This window comes from Ictalurus punctatus, chromosome 3, assembly GCF_001660625.3.
Source record: "Ictalurus punctatus breed USDA103 chromosome 3, Coco_2.0, whole genome shotgun sequence".
Classification (NCBI taxonomy): Eukaryota; Metazoa; Chordata; class Actinopteri; order Siluriformes; family Ictaluridae; genus Ictalurus; species Ictalurus punctatus.
Window position 1 is genome coordinate 755001 of NC_030418.2, and position 15000 is coordinate 770000.

General features: G+C 45.6%; 1 protein-coding gene across 3 annotated transcripts in view; it reads right to left on the reverse strand.

Annotated features, from left to right (window-relative positions):
- Window positions 1-15000, reverse strand: part of pdss2 (prenyl (decaprenyl) diphosphate synthase, subunit 2) — a 34453-nt gene that overhangs the window by 3989 nt on the left and 15464 nt on the right. For all 3 annotated transcript variants that reach the window (XM_017464101.3, XM_053679313.1, XM_053679310.1), the window contains 5 exons: window positions 11820-12018; window positions 3957-4037; window positions 1771-1929; window positions 1183-1311; window positions 899-934 (listed from right to left, as the gene is read on the reverse strand). In XM_017464101.3, coding sequence (XP_017319590.2) covers window positions 899-934; window positions 1183-1311; window positions 1771-1929; window positions 3957-4037; window positions 11820-12018 — 604 coding nt within the window. The remainder of the gene's footprint in view (window positions 1-898; window positions 935-1182; window positions 1312-1770; window positions 1930-3956; window positions 4038-11819; window positions 12019-15000) is intronic.

Consider the following 15000-nt stretch of genomic DNA (forward strand, 5'->3'; position numbering starts at 1 on the left):
ATCAGTCTCTCTCTCACCCATCCAGCCTCCTTCTCATCCCTCCATCTGTCTCACCTTCTCTCTCTCTCTCTCTCATATCCCTGCATCATGTATCTCTCTTTCTCTTTTGTCCCCCCGACTTTGGAAACCAAATTTCTAAACTATCGGTTACAGACAGCAGACACCTCTCTCTCTCACACACACACACACACACACACACACACACACACACACACACACACACACACACACCCCTCTTCGTTCAGACGTTTGAACCCGAGTCGTTTCTCTCAGTAATGTTAGTGATACTTAATGCGTTTAATAAGTAAGGAATAATTAACGAGGTGATTAATACCAGACCCAAAACAAATACAGAATGAACCGTGGGTTCAGTAAACGCCGCAGATCCGTATTAAAGTTATCAGGATGAACTTATACGGTTCATTTTCACCCAAAAACACACTTTAAACAGACTCGTGGTGTAAAAGAAATGATCACCTCGTGTTACTATCGTGTTTAAATGGAGCTGCTTATTAATTCCGCTGCGTGAACACCACCGGCCGCCTACGAGCGGTTCTAGATTCACGATGACTATCCTCAGTGTTTGATCTTTCAAATACAGTTAAGTGCAGGGAGTACACGAAAGTTTGTACCCCTTTGTTTACATTTATTATTACTGTTTGGTCAATTTTGAAGCGTCCCATTATTTCTGCTCCTCGGCATCTTTCCACGCGCCTGTCCATCGCTCCGAACGCAAAGCCTAGCACAAGGTCACGCCGTTTGAGATGTGAGAACGTTTATAGTTGTATATCTGTCGAGTTTTTGTTTCATGGTGAAGACAGACGGACTTCATCGGAGCCCGGTTGAAGGGCGCGTGAACTTCGGCGCCCGAATAAAACCCGATTCTTCAGACACTCACCTTCGAGTAATCCGTCTGTGGTGTGGAGATCTGGGCCTGTGGAGGGCGACAGAGACGGAGAGACGTGAATCAACACCTGTAAACATTCACGCTACAGCTTCACCTCTCTCTCACGGAGCGCTGACACTGGAGACTCCTTCCTTAAACCTTGAATAAACCTCTCCTTACAGGACGAGCGCGTTAATATAAATAAACCCGCGCTACTGTCAGAGCTGCGGTTACAAGACGTCACTCGACACCTTCTGACCAATCAGAGTCCGGGATTCCGGGGCGCCGCGCGATACCTGCTGTAACTGGCGCGTCCAAATCTCGTGTCCGACGATCAGCCGGTGGAAAACCGCAGGAGCCGAGTCCAGAGAGAAGACCACCGGGTCGGAACCGCTCTTCATGAACGGCTGCAGGTCCAAATTCAGCTACACCCCACACACACACACACACACACACACACACACACATGAAAGTGATGTGAAAGCTTCGCTCTGTTATTCTTACACACTAGGTACTCGCACTGTGACGAGTTACCATGGAGACATGGCGGTCAATCATGACGCGATCTGACACGCCCACAACTTTACCTCTGCGACACGTTTAACGATAACGAATGAATCCTATACGTTTCATTTCATTTCTATCTCCTCTGCACACGTAAACGTGGAATATAAATGAACTTTCCTCGCCGTGAGGAGCGTCTAATTCCGATGCGGAGATTTATTTACACGCGTTGATGTAAAGTAATAAAGCGCATTTTGTTGAGAAATTCGGTTTATCGATCTCACGCATTGAATAAAGTCAAGGGGTTTACTGGAGGACCCGAACACACACCTGTTTCCGGTGTGTGTTCATGCGATCGTTCCTTCCTCCCGTTTCCTCACCTTGTGTGCGAGAGCGAGGTGTTTTCCGTACTCGTAAGCGAGAGTCTGAGCCTCCGCGTCGTGTCTCGCCAACTCCATGGCCGCCTGGCAGCTCTTAGCCAGCAATGCACCATGGGAGAGGAACGCCTGGTCCTCCCATGACGCCATCGACAGCTTTCCCTTATTAAAACAAACAAACAAACAAAAAAAAGTGTTTGAAATGTTAAAGAACATATATCTTATTTTGATACATTTCCTTTTCCTTTTTGATACTATTTCCCCATATCCTGTACTCCATTTTATTTGATGTTTTGATTTTTTATTCTTTTGACTGCTACATAAATAAAATACATGATTATTATTATTATTATTATTATTATTGGATTTAACATAACAATATCATCAATAACATCTTCTTTAACAGGTAAGGCAGGTTAATAATAATAATAATAATAATAATAATAATAATAATTCTAATAAAAACTCTAATAATAATAACTCTAATAATAATAATCATCATTATAATAATAATAATTTGTGCATAATTCAGATTTAAATGTAATAATATTACATTTGTAAAGATATATCAAGTGTAATTAGTGACTTTGTTTATTTGGAATAATTCAGAATAAATATAAATAAATTATAATTTTTATTTTTTAAACATTTAGAGGGGAAAGAATGAAATGAAGAAATGATTTTGGTCATTTTTGACTCGATCGGATTGACGGAGCTGCATCGGCACTCGTTCGGAACGATTCTGTAAACAGACGATTGCGAATGTGATTGAATTCAAGTGGGATTTCAAATCATCTTTGGATTGAATTTTGGACTGGTGTGTGTGTGTGTGTGTGTGTGCTGATGTGATCGAGGTGAATGGCTAACTTAAATACTGTTTATTAGAGATTTTGGTTATGGGTAGAGCAGCTAAACAATGACATATATGATTACATGAGTGAATTATTATTTATTGGGAATAACGTGTGCTTTATAGTTAAAAAAGAAAAAAAGACAAAAGAAGAGAAAGTGATATGTGATCTGAGGATCCTCTCACTGATCTACAGCTTCAAAACACAGTCAAGACACAGAAAGACAGAATTTCCTCCAGAAGATGAAGAAACCGGAGCGACGTCCTCATTCCTCAGCCAAAACACAGAGAGAGAGAGAGAGAGAGAGAAAGTTCTGGGTCGAGTTGTCTCGTTTTAATACCTGTCCCCCTCTCGTCTGAAACACGGGGAATAAACACTAAACACTGCAGGAGGAGTGTGTGTGTAACCGGAGCCGGATTTGAGGAGGAAAGCGATTCGCGCTCCTGCTCGGAATCTTCTTGGCTAAAAGGGGTGAAAAGAAACACGACCTCACCAGCTCTTTCTCTCTCTCTCTCTTTCTTTCTTTCTTTCTCTCCCTCCCTCACTCTTCCTTTCCAGCTCAAGATCTTCATACACAGGAGGAAACTTACTGCATAATAATAATAATAATAACAACAATAATTTTTCAGATGTACTCTCTAAACCAATCAAACCTAGCTAATTATCATCATCATCATCATTTCTTATACCTACTTACTTCATTATTTCATTATGATAATGAAGTTACAGAATTTTATTCATATTAAACAGTATAAATAATACCGTATTTATTACACATTATAATAACTAAATGAATGAATTCCAAATTATTCATATAAAACATAAGATTATAATAAAATATTACATAATTTATTCCAAATCCTTTCCATTTCTAATTAAAAACGTGTTTTGTTGATATTTATTTACATTCGTATTTACATTTTATTACACTGCTGTTTTCTACTATGACACTAATATTATTAGTGATAATAATAATATTTAATAATAATAACACGATTCATTTCTGAGAAACATGTGAAAGTTGCTTCTGACGAGACTCTTGATTTAAGTTTGTAACCGTTATCGAAAAAGGTTTTCAAAACGTAAAAGAATGGCGTCTTGCGAGATAAGAATTTCTCACAATATCGATATTATAATATCAATTCGAACCTCGGCCTTGACCAAAACCCCGTACGGCTGCGTTTCTGGATTTCAATCGTGTCTGATTGGATCCGACGTGGCGAGATTAAACAAACAAGAACAAACGGATGAAATAGACTTTCATCAGACATTTACACATTAAGTGTGCGTTCCTGATGGATCTGTGCCGTCACTCCAGCGCCCGTCCCTCCGTCTTACCTCTGCGGAGTTGGAGTTGGAGTTCTCGTAGTACACGCCCTGCACCAAGTCTCCGATGGCACTGGAGATCAGCTCCACCACCTTAAACCAAAAAAAAAAAATCACAGCTCAGAACTCCTAAAGCTCTCCTAGAGCTCTCCTAAAGCAGGATGTGACTCGCCCTGACGTCCTGGGCGTGTTCCACTTCATCTGAGGAGGTTCTGAATCAGACAGGAGATATACAGTGACCGAAACACACATTAAACAGATGGTCAGTCAAGCGTCCGAATAACTGAGGGATTGATAAGGCTTCGGACACGCGCGTACACGTACACACACACACACACACACACACACACACACACAGCTGAGAAAAAGTCTAAAAAGAACAGAAAGTGAGAAAGAAATCGAAACAAGACAAGAGGTAAAAGTGTACAAGTGTTGTAGGGCTCGCTCCAAATGAGATTTGTGACATTTCACCAAGTCGACCGAGGGGAAGACGGCGAGTCCGAGAACGCTCACGTTACAAATCTGATTCCGAAACCGGAACCCGATATCTTAACTCGGAATTAAGCGTGTGCCGAGATCACATTTCACACCGCCATTACTGACCGAATGTCTATCACGGTTACATGATACTGTATACCGTGGAGAGAAAGGAAAAGAAAAATCAACGTTTCAGGTGCATTTGCAAACGAACTCCTCGGTGTGACGAGGAACTTGTAGCACGGACGCTCTTCCGAGAAGGAGACGGACGTACGGGACAGACTTCAATCCCGGAAGCACTTCCACCGTGACACTCTAACGAATCCCGATTAGCAAACTATTTCAAAAGGGGAGGGGTCGGCACCTCCGGTTTGCGTGTGTTTATTAAGCTCTGGACGTTGATATTTGTGGTCATCGTAAACATTTTGCGTTCCTTCTTTTCCTGGTGGGCCTCACAATGGCGACAGGTCCAGAGCGTCATTTCAGACGACTCGAACCCCGGCCACAGATTCCAGACTCCTAAGTGACCCTTAGACATCCCCAAGCCAAATGCGAGATGTAATCTCGTGAGCGAGTCCCGGGTCTGCCCCGGGGGCCTCCGTCCGTCAGTGCCCGATAAAGCTCTAGATCGAGCCGACTAGGGGGCGTCCTTGTAACGTACCCAAACCCAGAAGCTGTGGCTCTCCCGGAGTGCCGCGCTCCTCATCCTCTCACCACCCGCAGAATCGTTCAAAAAAAATAAAGCTTCGTTACTATCTGCTCCTGTTAGACGCACTGTGTGGTGAACATCTGGAGAACTTCTGCTGAACTCAGCGATTACCCATCGAAGGTATATGATGGAGAACACTGATCTGGAGGGAACGTCAGCGTGTGGTGTGCTGGCTGAGGAAATCGTCAGCGTGTGTTGCTGAGGAAAACGTTGGTGGTTGCTTGCTGAGGAAATCGGTGATGTAGGTTTGCTGAGGAAATCGTCGGCGTGTGTTGCTGAGGAACACCGCTTGCTACGTGTCTTTTTAACGAATCTGTTGGAGAACGAATGGTACGCTGATGACAGAATGGCGTGTCGGGGAACACTAGAAATGTGGAAAAAGTTGCCGTGAACACCTTTGGTATATCGTTTTTATTTGGAGCTCTGTGTGTGTGTGTGTGTGTGTGTGTGTAAGGGCAGCATGGTGGTACAGCAGGTGGTGATGTTCTGCCTCACAGCTCCACGGTTCCTGGTTTGAACTTCAGCTCAGGTCACTGTCTGTGTGGGTTTTGGCACGTTCACGCCTCTGGGTTCTCCAGTTCCCTCCAGTCTCCCAAAATGCCAGTAGGTACACTGGTGACCCTAAATCGCGCCTACTTGTGAATGAGTGAGTGCTTGGTGCCCCTGTGGACTGGAATCTGATCCATAGTGTATTCCTGCATTCCATCATATTCCAACAGTGTGCCTGTTGAAGAACTTCTGCGTGAACCTGCTGGAGGTGTGCGTAGGAAAATGTGGGTGTTGGATGGACTACACTGGTGCACTGTTTTTGTTGGAGAACACGAGTGTGGGTTTGCTGGGTCAGAAAACGTTGGGATGGAAAAACGTTCGGGGTGCGTCATGAAGAATGCTGACATCCATCCAGTGGAAGTGGAAAACGATGGCGTCAACGTGTTGGTCTGTAGGAAAAATGCTGGGGCTTGCTGGAGATCGTCGGTGTGGCTCTTGGGGAATGCTGGTGGTGTTGGAGATCGTTGTGTGGCTCTTGGAGGACGCTGTTCTATATTGGAAATTAGTTAGATGTTGTTGGACATGGTTAGTGTGTGGGCTCTTGAGGAAAAAAAAAACAAACCCCAATGAGAATTGGAATTTAAAAAAGGGTGTTGGATGGAGAACGTCTGGTGTGTGTTGTATCCGATTGAGAACCTCGGCTCTGGTGGAGGATGTGATTGAATGTGATGTTGGGGAAATCGGGTGTGTGAGTGATTCCATCGGATGGAGCACTTCACTGTTTTGGTGGAGAAAGGTGCACCTCTGATACTTCTTAAACCTGGATATATGAAGGCGCTTTTGAAATCCACCCAGAGGCTGTCCTTCCACCGAGTTAACCCTAGTATCCATTTCCCTCCATCTCTTGCTCTCCTTTACGCAGCCTTTTTAATCAGCCTTTCCCGCCGTTTCTGAAAGACTCATCTGTGAAAGAGGACGTCTGTGGAAAGGGGGGGGGGGGGGGGGGGGGGGGGTAACGAGAGCAGTGGATCATTAAGTCCAGACACTTGTCTTTTTTTTTCATATTTCATATTTAGTTACATAGCTCTGTTTCTTTGGCTCTCCTTCCTTTTTTTCCCCCGCTTTACTTTTCCTTACTTTCTAACTTTCATCTCTCCCTCCGTCTCTGCCCTTTTAGGTAACCGGATCCTTGAGGAAATATTGAGGCAATCCGACTCCTTCACCCAGAGCTCGAAAAGGACAATGCTCCTACAGTGTTACCAGATGTGCTGCCTCGAACGCTCAGTACAGGGGAGAAGCTAATGTGTGTGTGTGTGTGTGTGTGTGTGCGACGTGAAGGGGGCTTTTTTCGGAAAGTATCAGATAAGCCCTCCTCCCTCAGCCTCGTCTCATTCCCAAATCCAGCCGGTGTCGCGTTTCGCCGACAGGTCTGCGAGGGAGGAAAGAGGAGACGACCTCGTCCGGATCACCTTACCGTTTATGCTAGTGCCGAGCCAGGATCCCACTCACACACACACACACACACGCACACACACACCAAGCCAGGAACCCACTCAAGGCCACATAGTACACATCACAGATCACTCAGTGGATGAAAAAAGCTCTCAGCTGCGTTGCTAGCTTCACTGATTTGTGCCGCTAATGGCCTGGTGCTAACCGTAACGCTACTGCGGATGCTATGAGCGCTAAGCCTCCTTTGTGCAAGCTAAAGCGCTCGCGCTTTACAGCCGAGAGCACACCGATCAAACAAGCACCAACAAAACCAAGAGTTGTGTCCACGTGTCGGAACTGCGTGTGCGTCGGCTGGAAAGTTTCTAGAATGTTCTCCCACGTTCACGCTGATCAATTCGCCTGGTCATTTCTAACGAATGTTATGATGAAATGGAAACATGTATGCTAGCTGGTGGAGAATGTCAATGTGGGTTGGGGAAAGTTTCTGTTGGCTGCAGAATGTTCAGGTCTAATGCCCAGGGAATGTCTGTGTTTTATGATCGGAGAACATGGGTGTCTTTAATGTCTGGAGAACTTTTGGTATTTGATGTCCAGAGAGAATTGATGTTTTATGTCCACAGCATGTTGGTGTTAGTTGTCTGGAGAACATTGGTGTTAGTTGTCTGGAGAACATTGGTGTTAGTTATCTGGAGAACATTGGTGTTAGTTGTCTGGAGAACATTGGTGTTAGTTGTCTGGAGAACATTGGTGTTAGTTATCTGGAGAACATTGGTGATAGTTGTCTGGAGAACATTGGTGATAGTTGTCTGGAGAACATTGGTGTTAGTTATCTGGAGAACATTGGTGTTAGTTATCTGGAGAACATTGGTGATAGTTGTCTGGAGAACATTGGTGATAGTTGTCTGGAGAAAATTGGTGTTTGATATCTGGAGAACACTGGTGATAGTTGTCTGGAGAACATTGGTGTTTGATATCTGGAGAACATTGGTGTTAGTTGTCTGGAGAACATTGGTGTTAGTTATCTGGAGAACATTGGTGTTAGTTATCTGGAGAACATTGGTGATAGTTGTCTGGAGAACATTGGTGTTAGTTGTCTGGAGAACATTGGTGTTAGTTGTCTGGAGAACATTGGTGTTTGTTAGTTGTCTGGAGAACATTGGTGTTTGATGCCAGAGAACCTCAGTAAGTGTTTTATTAGGTAATGCTGGTGTTTGGGGTTGAACAGTAGTGTTTGTTGTTGCCAGTGTGTATTGGAGAGGTTTTGTCAGTGTCTGATGGTGTTTGCTGATGTGTATTATACAACGCTGATGTGTGTGTTGGAGAACACTGGTGTCTGATGGTGTTTGCTGATGTGTGTGTGTGTGTTGGAGAACACTGGTGTCTGATGGTGTTTGCTGATGTGTGTGTGTGTTGGAGAACACTGGTGTCTGATGGTGTTTGCTGATGTGTGTGTGTGTCTGTTGGAGAACACTGGTGTCTGATGGTGTTTGCTGATGTGTGTGTGTGTGTGTGTGTTGGAGAACACTGGTGTCTGATGTAGGACTGAAGTATGTATTTATGTTGCAGTTGAAACAGCGAACAGTGGATTTGAAGACACATATTTTGGAGATAGCTGGTCTTTAAAAACGTCCTCCTGGCCTAGTGTGGTCTTGCTTCGATTGGGCTAAAGTAACATCTGGCAAGATCACTTTTAAACCCAGCGGTGGAAATCTTGTACGTGTAATTTAACACATCCACCATTTTATCCGTGTAGACGCGACGGCTCGATCTCCTGCCAGTCGTTCATCCACTGGTCTTTGATCTCCACGGACGAACGCACAACAGGTTGGGTTACTGTACACACCAGAAACACAGCTGTGATCTTTACTCACACGCATCCATATGTGTGTGTGTGTGTGTGTGTGTGTGTGTGTGTGGGAGTATCAAATGGAAGCAGAAAACGTGATGTTACTTGGTTTTCGGACAACGTTCTAATATTCCTTAAAACGTGTCTGCTAAAGATGATGAAGAATTCGAATAGACATGTGCCGATATTCCAGATATAAACGTTATTCCAGAACGGAATTACGAGATTGACGTCTTCAAATTAAGGACCCTTAGAAGGCAGATGTATTAATGCTGTCTCATAATAGGACTCGCTTTATCCCACACAGCCAACTCCTGACTGAAACTCGGGCACGGGGATGTTTAAGTCAGAACTATACTGTAAAGATCATGTAACATGAAGTCACAGAATTTGTTCTAGACTGAGTTTCCTTCGTGCACCACCAGGGGTCGCTGTGCAACACTTCTGATAAAACATAAAAACTAAATATCAACCTCAAACGCTGCAAAGAACAAAACGTTGAAGGCATTTTCTCCGTTTTTTCAGAACAGACTTATAGACCTCGGCTAAGACTGAAACCATCTCTAACTCACGTAATCGTGTTTTATACACGTTTATCGATAGAAGCTGCAAAACGCTTCATTCGGCCCGAACTGAACCTGCAGTGTTTGCGAACAACGCTAACGTCGTGACGGTTTTCATTCTGACGTACAACCGCGTACACACCGTAGACGACCCGTATCTTCGTAGCCACGATCTTCACGTCTGTTGATCTTCTACAAGCCCCGCCCCGTTCTTTCCATGCTGTGTGATGGGACAGGGATTGGTGGAATGACTCGTAAGGACAAATTAAGAACAACGAGCAATTCTTTGGGGGGCCGAGACGCGTCACGTGACGCCACCACGACGCGCGTTCTTCGATTCACGTGAGTCGAACGTGTGTACAGATACAAGGTCTCCTTTACCAACAAACATCACTGCGAAAGACAATTTGGTGCGTTAGGTTTTGCAGACGTTCTTCATTAACAAAAGTCAGGTGTAATATTCTGTGTCTGACATTTTACTTTTGCTTTTCGTTTTGTTTTTCAATCTGAAAATCTGTAAATAACAGGTACATTTCTCCTTGTTCCCTTTTTTGCCCACAACTGCAGGTGTTTCTTCCAAATTTACTGAAATATTTTTCCAAAGTATCTGAGAGGCGTGAGAGAATTTTCCGGAACACGCGGTATCACGTTGGAGATGTTTGACGTTAAAACACTAGTTTGACACTCCCTGTGTGTGTGGTATTGATTTGTTGATTAGATCAGTCACACACACACACACACACATATACACACACAGAGCAGTAAGTGTTGTTTATCCCAGCAATATCTGCACCAATGATCTGCTTAGCGATATAGGAGAGTGGACTGCAGATAACCTTCACTGGCCTCACACACGCACACACACCCAGAGTTTGATTTCTATATAAGTCTGACAGTGCTTCAATCTAAGGACGAGACACAGCAGTGACCTCAGACCGACTTTTCTCTTTTATCTCTGTGTGTGTGTATGTAGTTATGTTTAAAGTAAATCAGATGGAAAAGGGTTTATTTTCATATGCACATTTAACTCAGCTCTGACTGGTGTGTGTGTGTGTGTGTGTGTGTGTGTGTGTGTGTGTGTGTACGGAGAATGTGAAAGAAGGAAAGGGTATTTTGACAGCCACAGAAGCAATGCCTCCTTCACTAGGACTCTCACCTCCTTTACTGTGATTGACAGGTACAGAGGCCACACCTCCTTTACTGTGACTGACAGGTACAGAGGCCACACCTCCTTCAGTGTGACTGACAGGTACAGAGGCCACACCTCCTTTACTGTGACTGACAGGTACAGAGGCCACACCTCCTTTACTGTGACTGACAGGTAAAGAGGCCACACCTCCTTCAGTGTGACTGACAGGTACAGAGGCCACATCTCCTTTACTGTGACTGGCAGGTACAGAGGCCACACCTCCTTCAGTGTGACTGACAGGTACAGAGGCCACACCTCCTTCAGTGTGACTGACAGGTACAGAGGCCACACCTCCTTTACTGTGACTGACAGGTACAGAGGCCACACCTCCTTCAGTGTGACTGACAGGTACAGAGGCCACACCTCCTTCAGTGTGACTGACAGGTACAGAGGCCACACCTCCTTTACTGTGACTGTCAGGTACAGAGGCCACGCCTCCTTCAGTGTGACTGACAGGTACAGAGGCCACACCTCCTTTACTGCGACTGACAGGTACAGAGGCCACACCTCCTTTACTGCGACTGACAGGTACAGAGGCCACACCTCCTTCAGTGTGACTAGAATAAAAACTGACACAGCGACCTCAAATGGCATCTAAATTGTGTGTGTGTGTGTGTTAACAGTAGAGTTTAATGAGGGATGAATTAGACATATGCTGCTGCAGCACAGAAGAACACACACACACATACACACACACACACACACACACACACACACACACACACACACTCACACGCTTATCAATGTGAGAGCAAAGTGGTAAAATGTGCCATATTTTCTGTGTAATAAGAAAAGTCTGTAAACACTAGTTGCTAGGCAACATGGAAACTAAATTACGCAATAAAAATGATTGGGAATAGAGACGTTTTCCTCAGAAGTGCTGGTCAGCTGCTGAAAAACACCACAAATCAAATTGGACTGAAATTAAACTCGCGCACTAACCCGGTTTCCACGGGTCTGCGTCACAATCTGTGAATTGTTTACGTCCACCCAAAAAGGAACGGTCTTGTAACCATGGTTACTCCCCTTTTCCCCTCAGCACGTTTTGGACTTCACAGAGTGTCAACCTTTTATGCAAATTCAGTCATGTGAATATTGCGCACGCAGATTTAAATGTAAACGTGACCGTGTTCGAGTCGGGATGACGTACCTTGGTGTTGTTCAGCTGAGCCAATCCTGTGCAGGCGTTGGCCAACAGGAAGTCGCCGCTCAGGACGGCCATCTTGTTCCCGAACTGCATGTCCTTGAGCGGCCCGTCTGAGAACGTCCACTCCTTTAAATTCACAATCCCACGATGCACCAGGAACGCCGTGTGGATCAGCTCGGTGATCTCGGCCAGGCTGCGCTGGCTGACACGGAGAGAGAGAGAGACAGAGATAGAGAGAGACAGACAGACAGAGAGAGAGACAGAGAGAGAGAGAGACAGAGATAGAGAGACAGACAGACAGAGAGAGAGACAGAGAGAGATATTTTTTTATTATATCTTTACTATTTAATAGTAGATTATAAATGTCTACTTCAGCCACGCCATCAGCCATGTTGATATGATGTCATATCCTGAACCCGGGGGTTGAGGACACCTTCTCGACTCTCCAAGTAGGAGGTACGAGTTGAGTTTGCTTTTCCTAGTTGGAGTCGGTTATGAGCTTTAAGCTACGTTCACGTTAGCAAGTGGCGAAGCAACACGCGCGCGTTCGTCCTCTTCGCGGTTCGGTTCCTACGTGCAATCAGTTGGCGCAAAAATGGAAGAAAAACTTTACAGGCCATAATTTGGTCTCATGCTTTTACCGTAAACGTGTAGCGCCGTTACGAACAAAAACAAAGCTCGGAAGGAAGTCGCAGACACAGCTGGTGCCTCTGGAGAGTGTACGTAGCGAGTACAGTTAGCCAGCTGCTAATCTAATCGCCAACGACGCTAGTTACGTAAATCTAACAGCGACTTTCACGCTGATTACTGACTTATTTCGCTTGTGTAAGCAGTTAGCTTTAGAAGATTTTTTTCTAAAGAACAGTACTCGTCCATTCTGTTTCCAAACTGCTTGCCAGATTTGCCCCGCCGTAAATCTCCGTATCGGTCGCCAAGCAAACTTCTCTGACTTCCGCCATTTTGTGATCACACGCTGCGAGAAACTTCTTCATGTTACGAATAAAAGAGTCTGCATTTCTATATACACGCTGTATTGGATTTCTATTCGTGAAGAAAGATTTTAACGAACCTGAGCAGAGGTCATAGGTGTGTGTGTGTGAGTGCACGTTTATAATTCCCCATTAGACACATCAGCGTCTCTTCATCACCACTCGATTCCTCGGTATTTTTCTCCCCCTCGGGGTCAGACGCCGTACTCTTGTGCCGATTTGTTTTTTTTCCAGAGCCGTAATCAGCGCTCTGATGACCACTCCGCTGCTTCCTAACGTCCGTTACTAATCACACGTCACGTGTTTGGACGCTTATTTATCATCAGACGCTTTTTCTCTCAGTGGTGTGTTTTTTTTAAAGCCGTCTTCCTGTTTAATCACACCTATTGTTCACAGCGCTAGCTCTCAGTAGCGCGAGTCCCTCACGGGTTTGTTTTTTTACAACGGGCACACCATCGCTAGGACAACGCTAAAACCATGTGTTTGTATTACGCCGAGTTTCACTTTAATTCTACTGTATTAAACACAGAGGAGACGGAGCGAGAGAGGACTACTACGCTCTGTTACTTGCATTATTTTATCACGTTTGTTAAAATCTTTCTTTTGGTCCAAATAATATTCTATACTCAACTTTTGCCCATCTCTCTTTCAAAGGTGGGAAATAGTCCTTTACTAGGAGGTGGAGGCACAGAGGCCACGCGTCCTTCAAAGAGACTGACAGACAGAGGAAGCCACGCCTCCTTCACAAAGACTGAAAGGCACAGAGGCCACACCTCCTTTAAAGAGACTGATAGACACAAAGACCATGCCTGACAGACAGAAAGGCCACACCTTATTCAGTAGGACTGACAGCCACAGAGGCCACACCTCCTTCTCTAGGACTGACCGCCACAGAGTCCACGCCTCCTTTTCTAGGACTGATGGACACTGAGGCCACACCTCTTTCTCTAGGACTGACCTCCACAGAGGCCACGCCTCCTTTTCTAGGACTGATGGACACTGAGGCCACACCTCCTTTTCTAGGACTGACAAGCACAGAGGCCACACCTCCTTTTCTAGGACTGACGGACACTGAGGCCACACCTACTTTTCTAAGACTGCCGGACAATGAGGCCACACCTCCTTTTCTAGGACTGACGGACACTGAGGCCACACCTCCTTTTCTAGGACTGACGGACACTGAGGCCACACCTCCTTTTCTAGGACTGACGGACACTGAGGCCACACCTCCTTTTCTAGGACTGACGGACACTGAGGCCACACCTCCTTTTCTAGGACTGACGGACACTGAGGCCACACCTCCTTTTCTAGGACTGACGGACACTGAGGCCACACCTCCTTTTCTAGGACTGACGGACACTGAGGCCACACCTCCTTTTCTAGGACTGACGGACACTGAGGCCACACCTCCTTTTCTAGGACTGACGGACACTGAGGCCACACCTCCTTTTCTAGGACTGACGGACACTGAGGCCACACCTCCTTTTCTAGGACTGACGGACACTGAGGCCACACCTCCTTTTCTAGGACTGACGGACACTGAGGCCACACCTCCTTTTCTAGGACTGACGGACACTGAGGCCACACCTCCTTTTCTAGGACTGACGGACACTGAGGCCACACCTCCTTTAAAGAGACTGACAACTACAGAGGCCACGCCTCCTTCACTGGCACATCAGAATGAATTTAAACAAAACAATATGACTGTGCTCTCGTGGACTCTTCTGCGCACAGTTTGGCGTCTCTTCACCGCGGCCGAAGTGGAAATCCAGGCCACGCTGGATCGTCTCGAACTCGCCGAGGGAACCCTGTGCGCTGAAACCAACGGCAGGAAGCAAATCCAAATCCCATTTTCCACCTCGACGCTCCTCTGTGCTTCCTGCGTGCGCGCTGGAGTCAGTGGGCGGAGCCCGAGATGAGAATATAAATAGCTTTGAGACTCAGTTGCTGGGCAACCGATGCCACAGAGCTGAGAGGTTCCGCCCCCGGGACACGCCCACTTTCAACATGCGCTCCATTTGCTCTGCGGATTTAACTCGCTCACACACACACACACACACACGGTATTTGATCACTCCTCATATAAGGGCTTTTGTCTACCTGCAGCCTGATAAATTACAAGACCATGTAATAATATAAAAAATCCCAGAATGCAACCTGACTGGGGGTCGTCCCCCTCCTCATCCTCGTTAGGA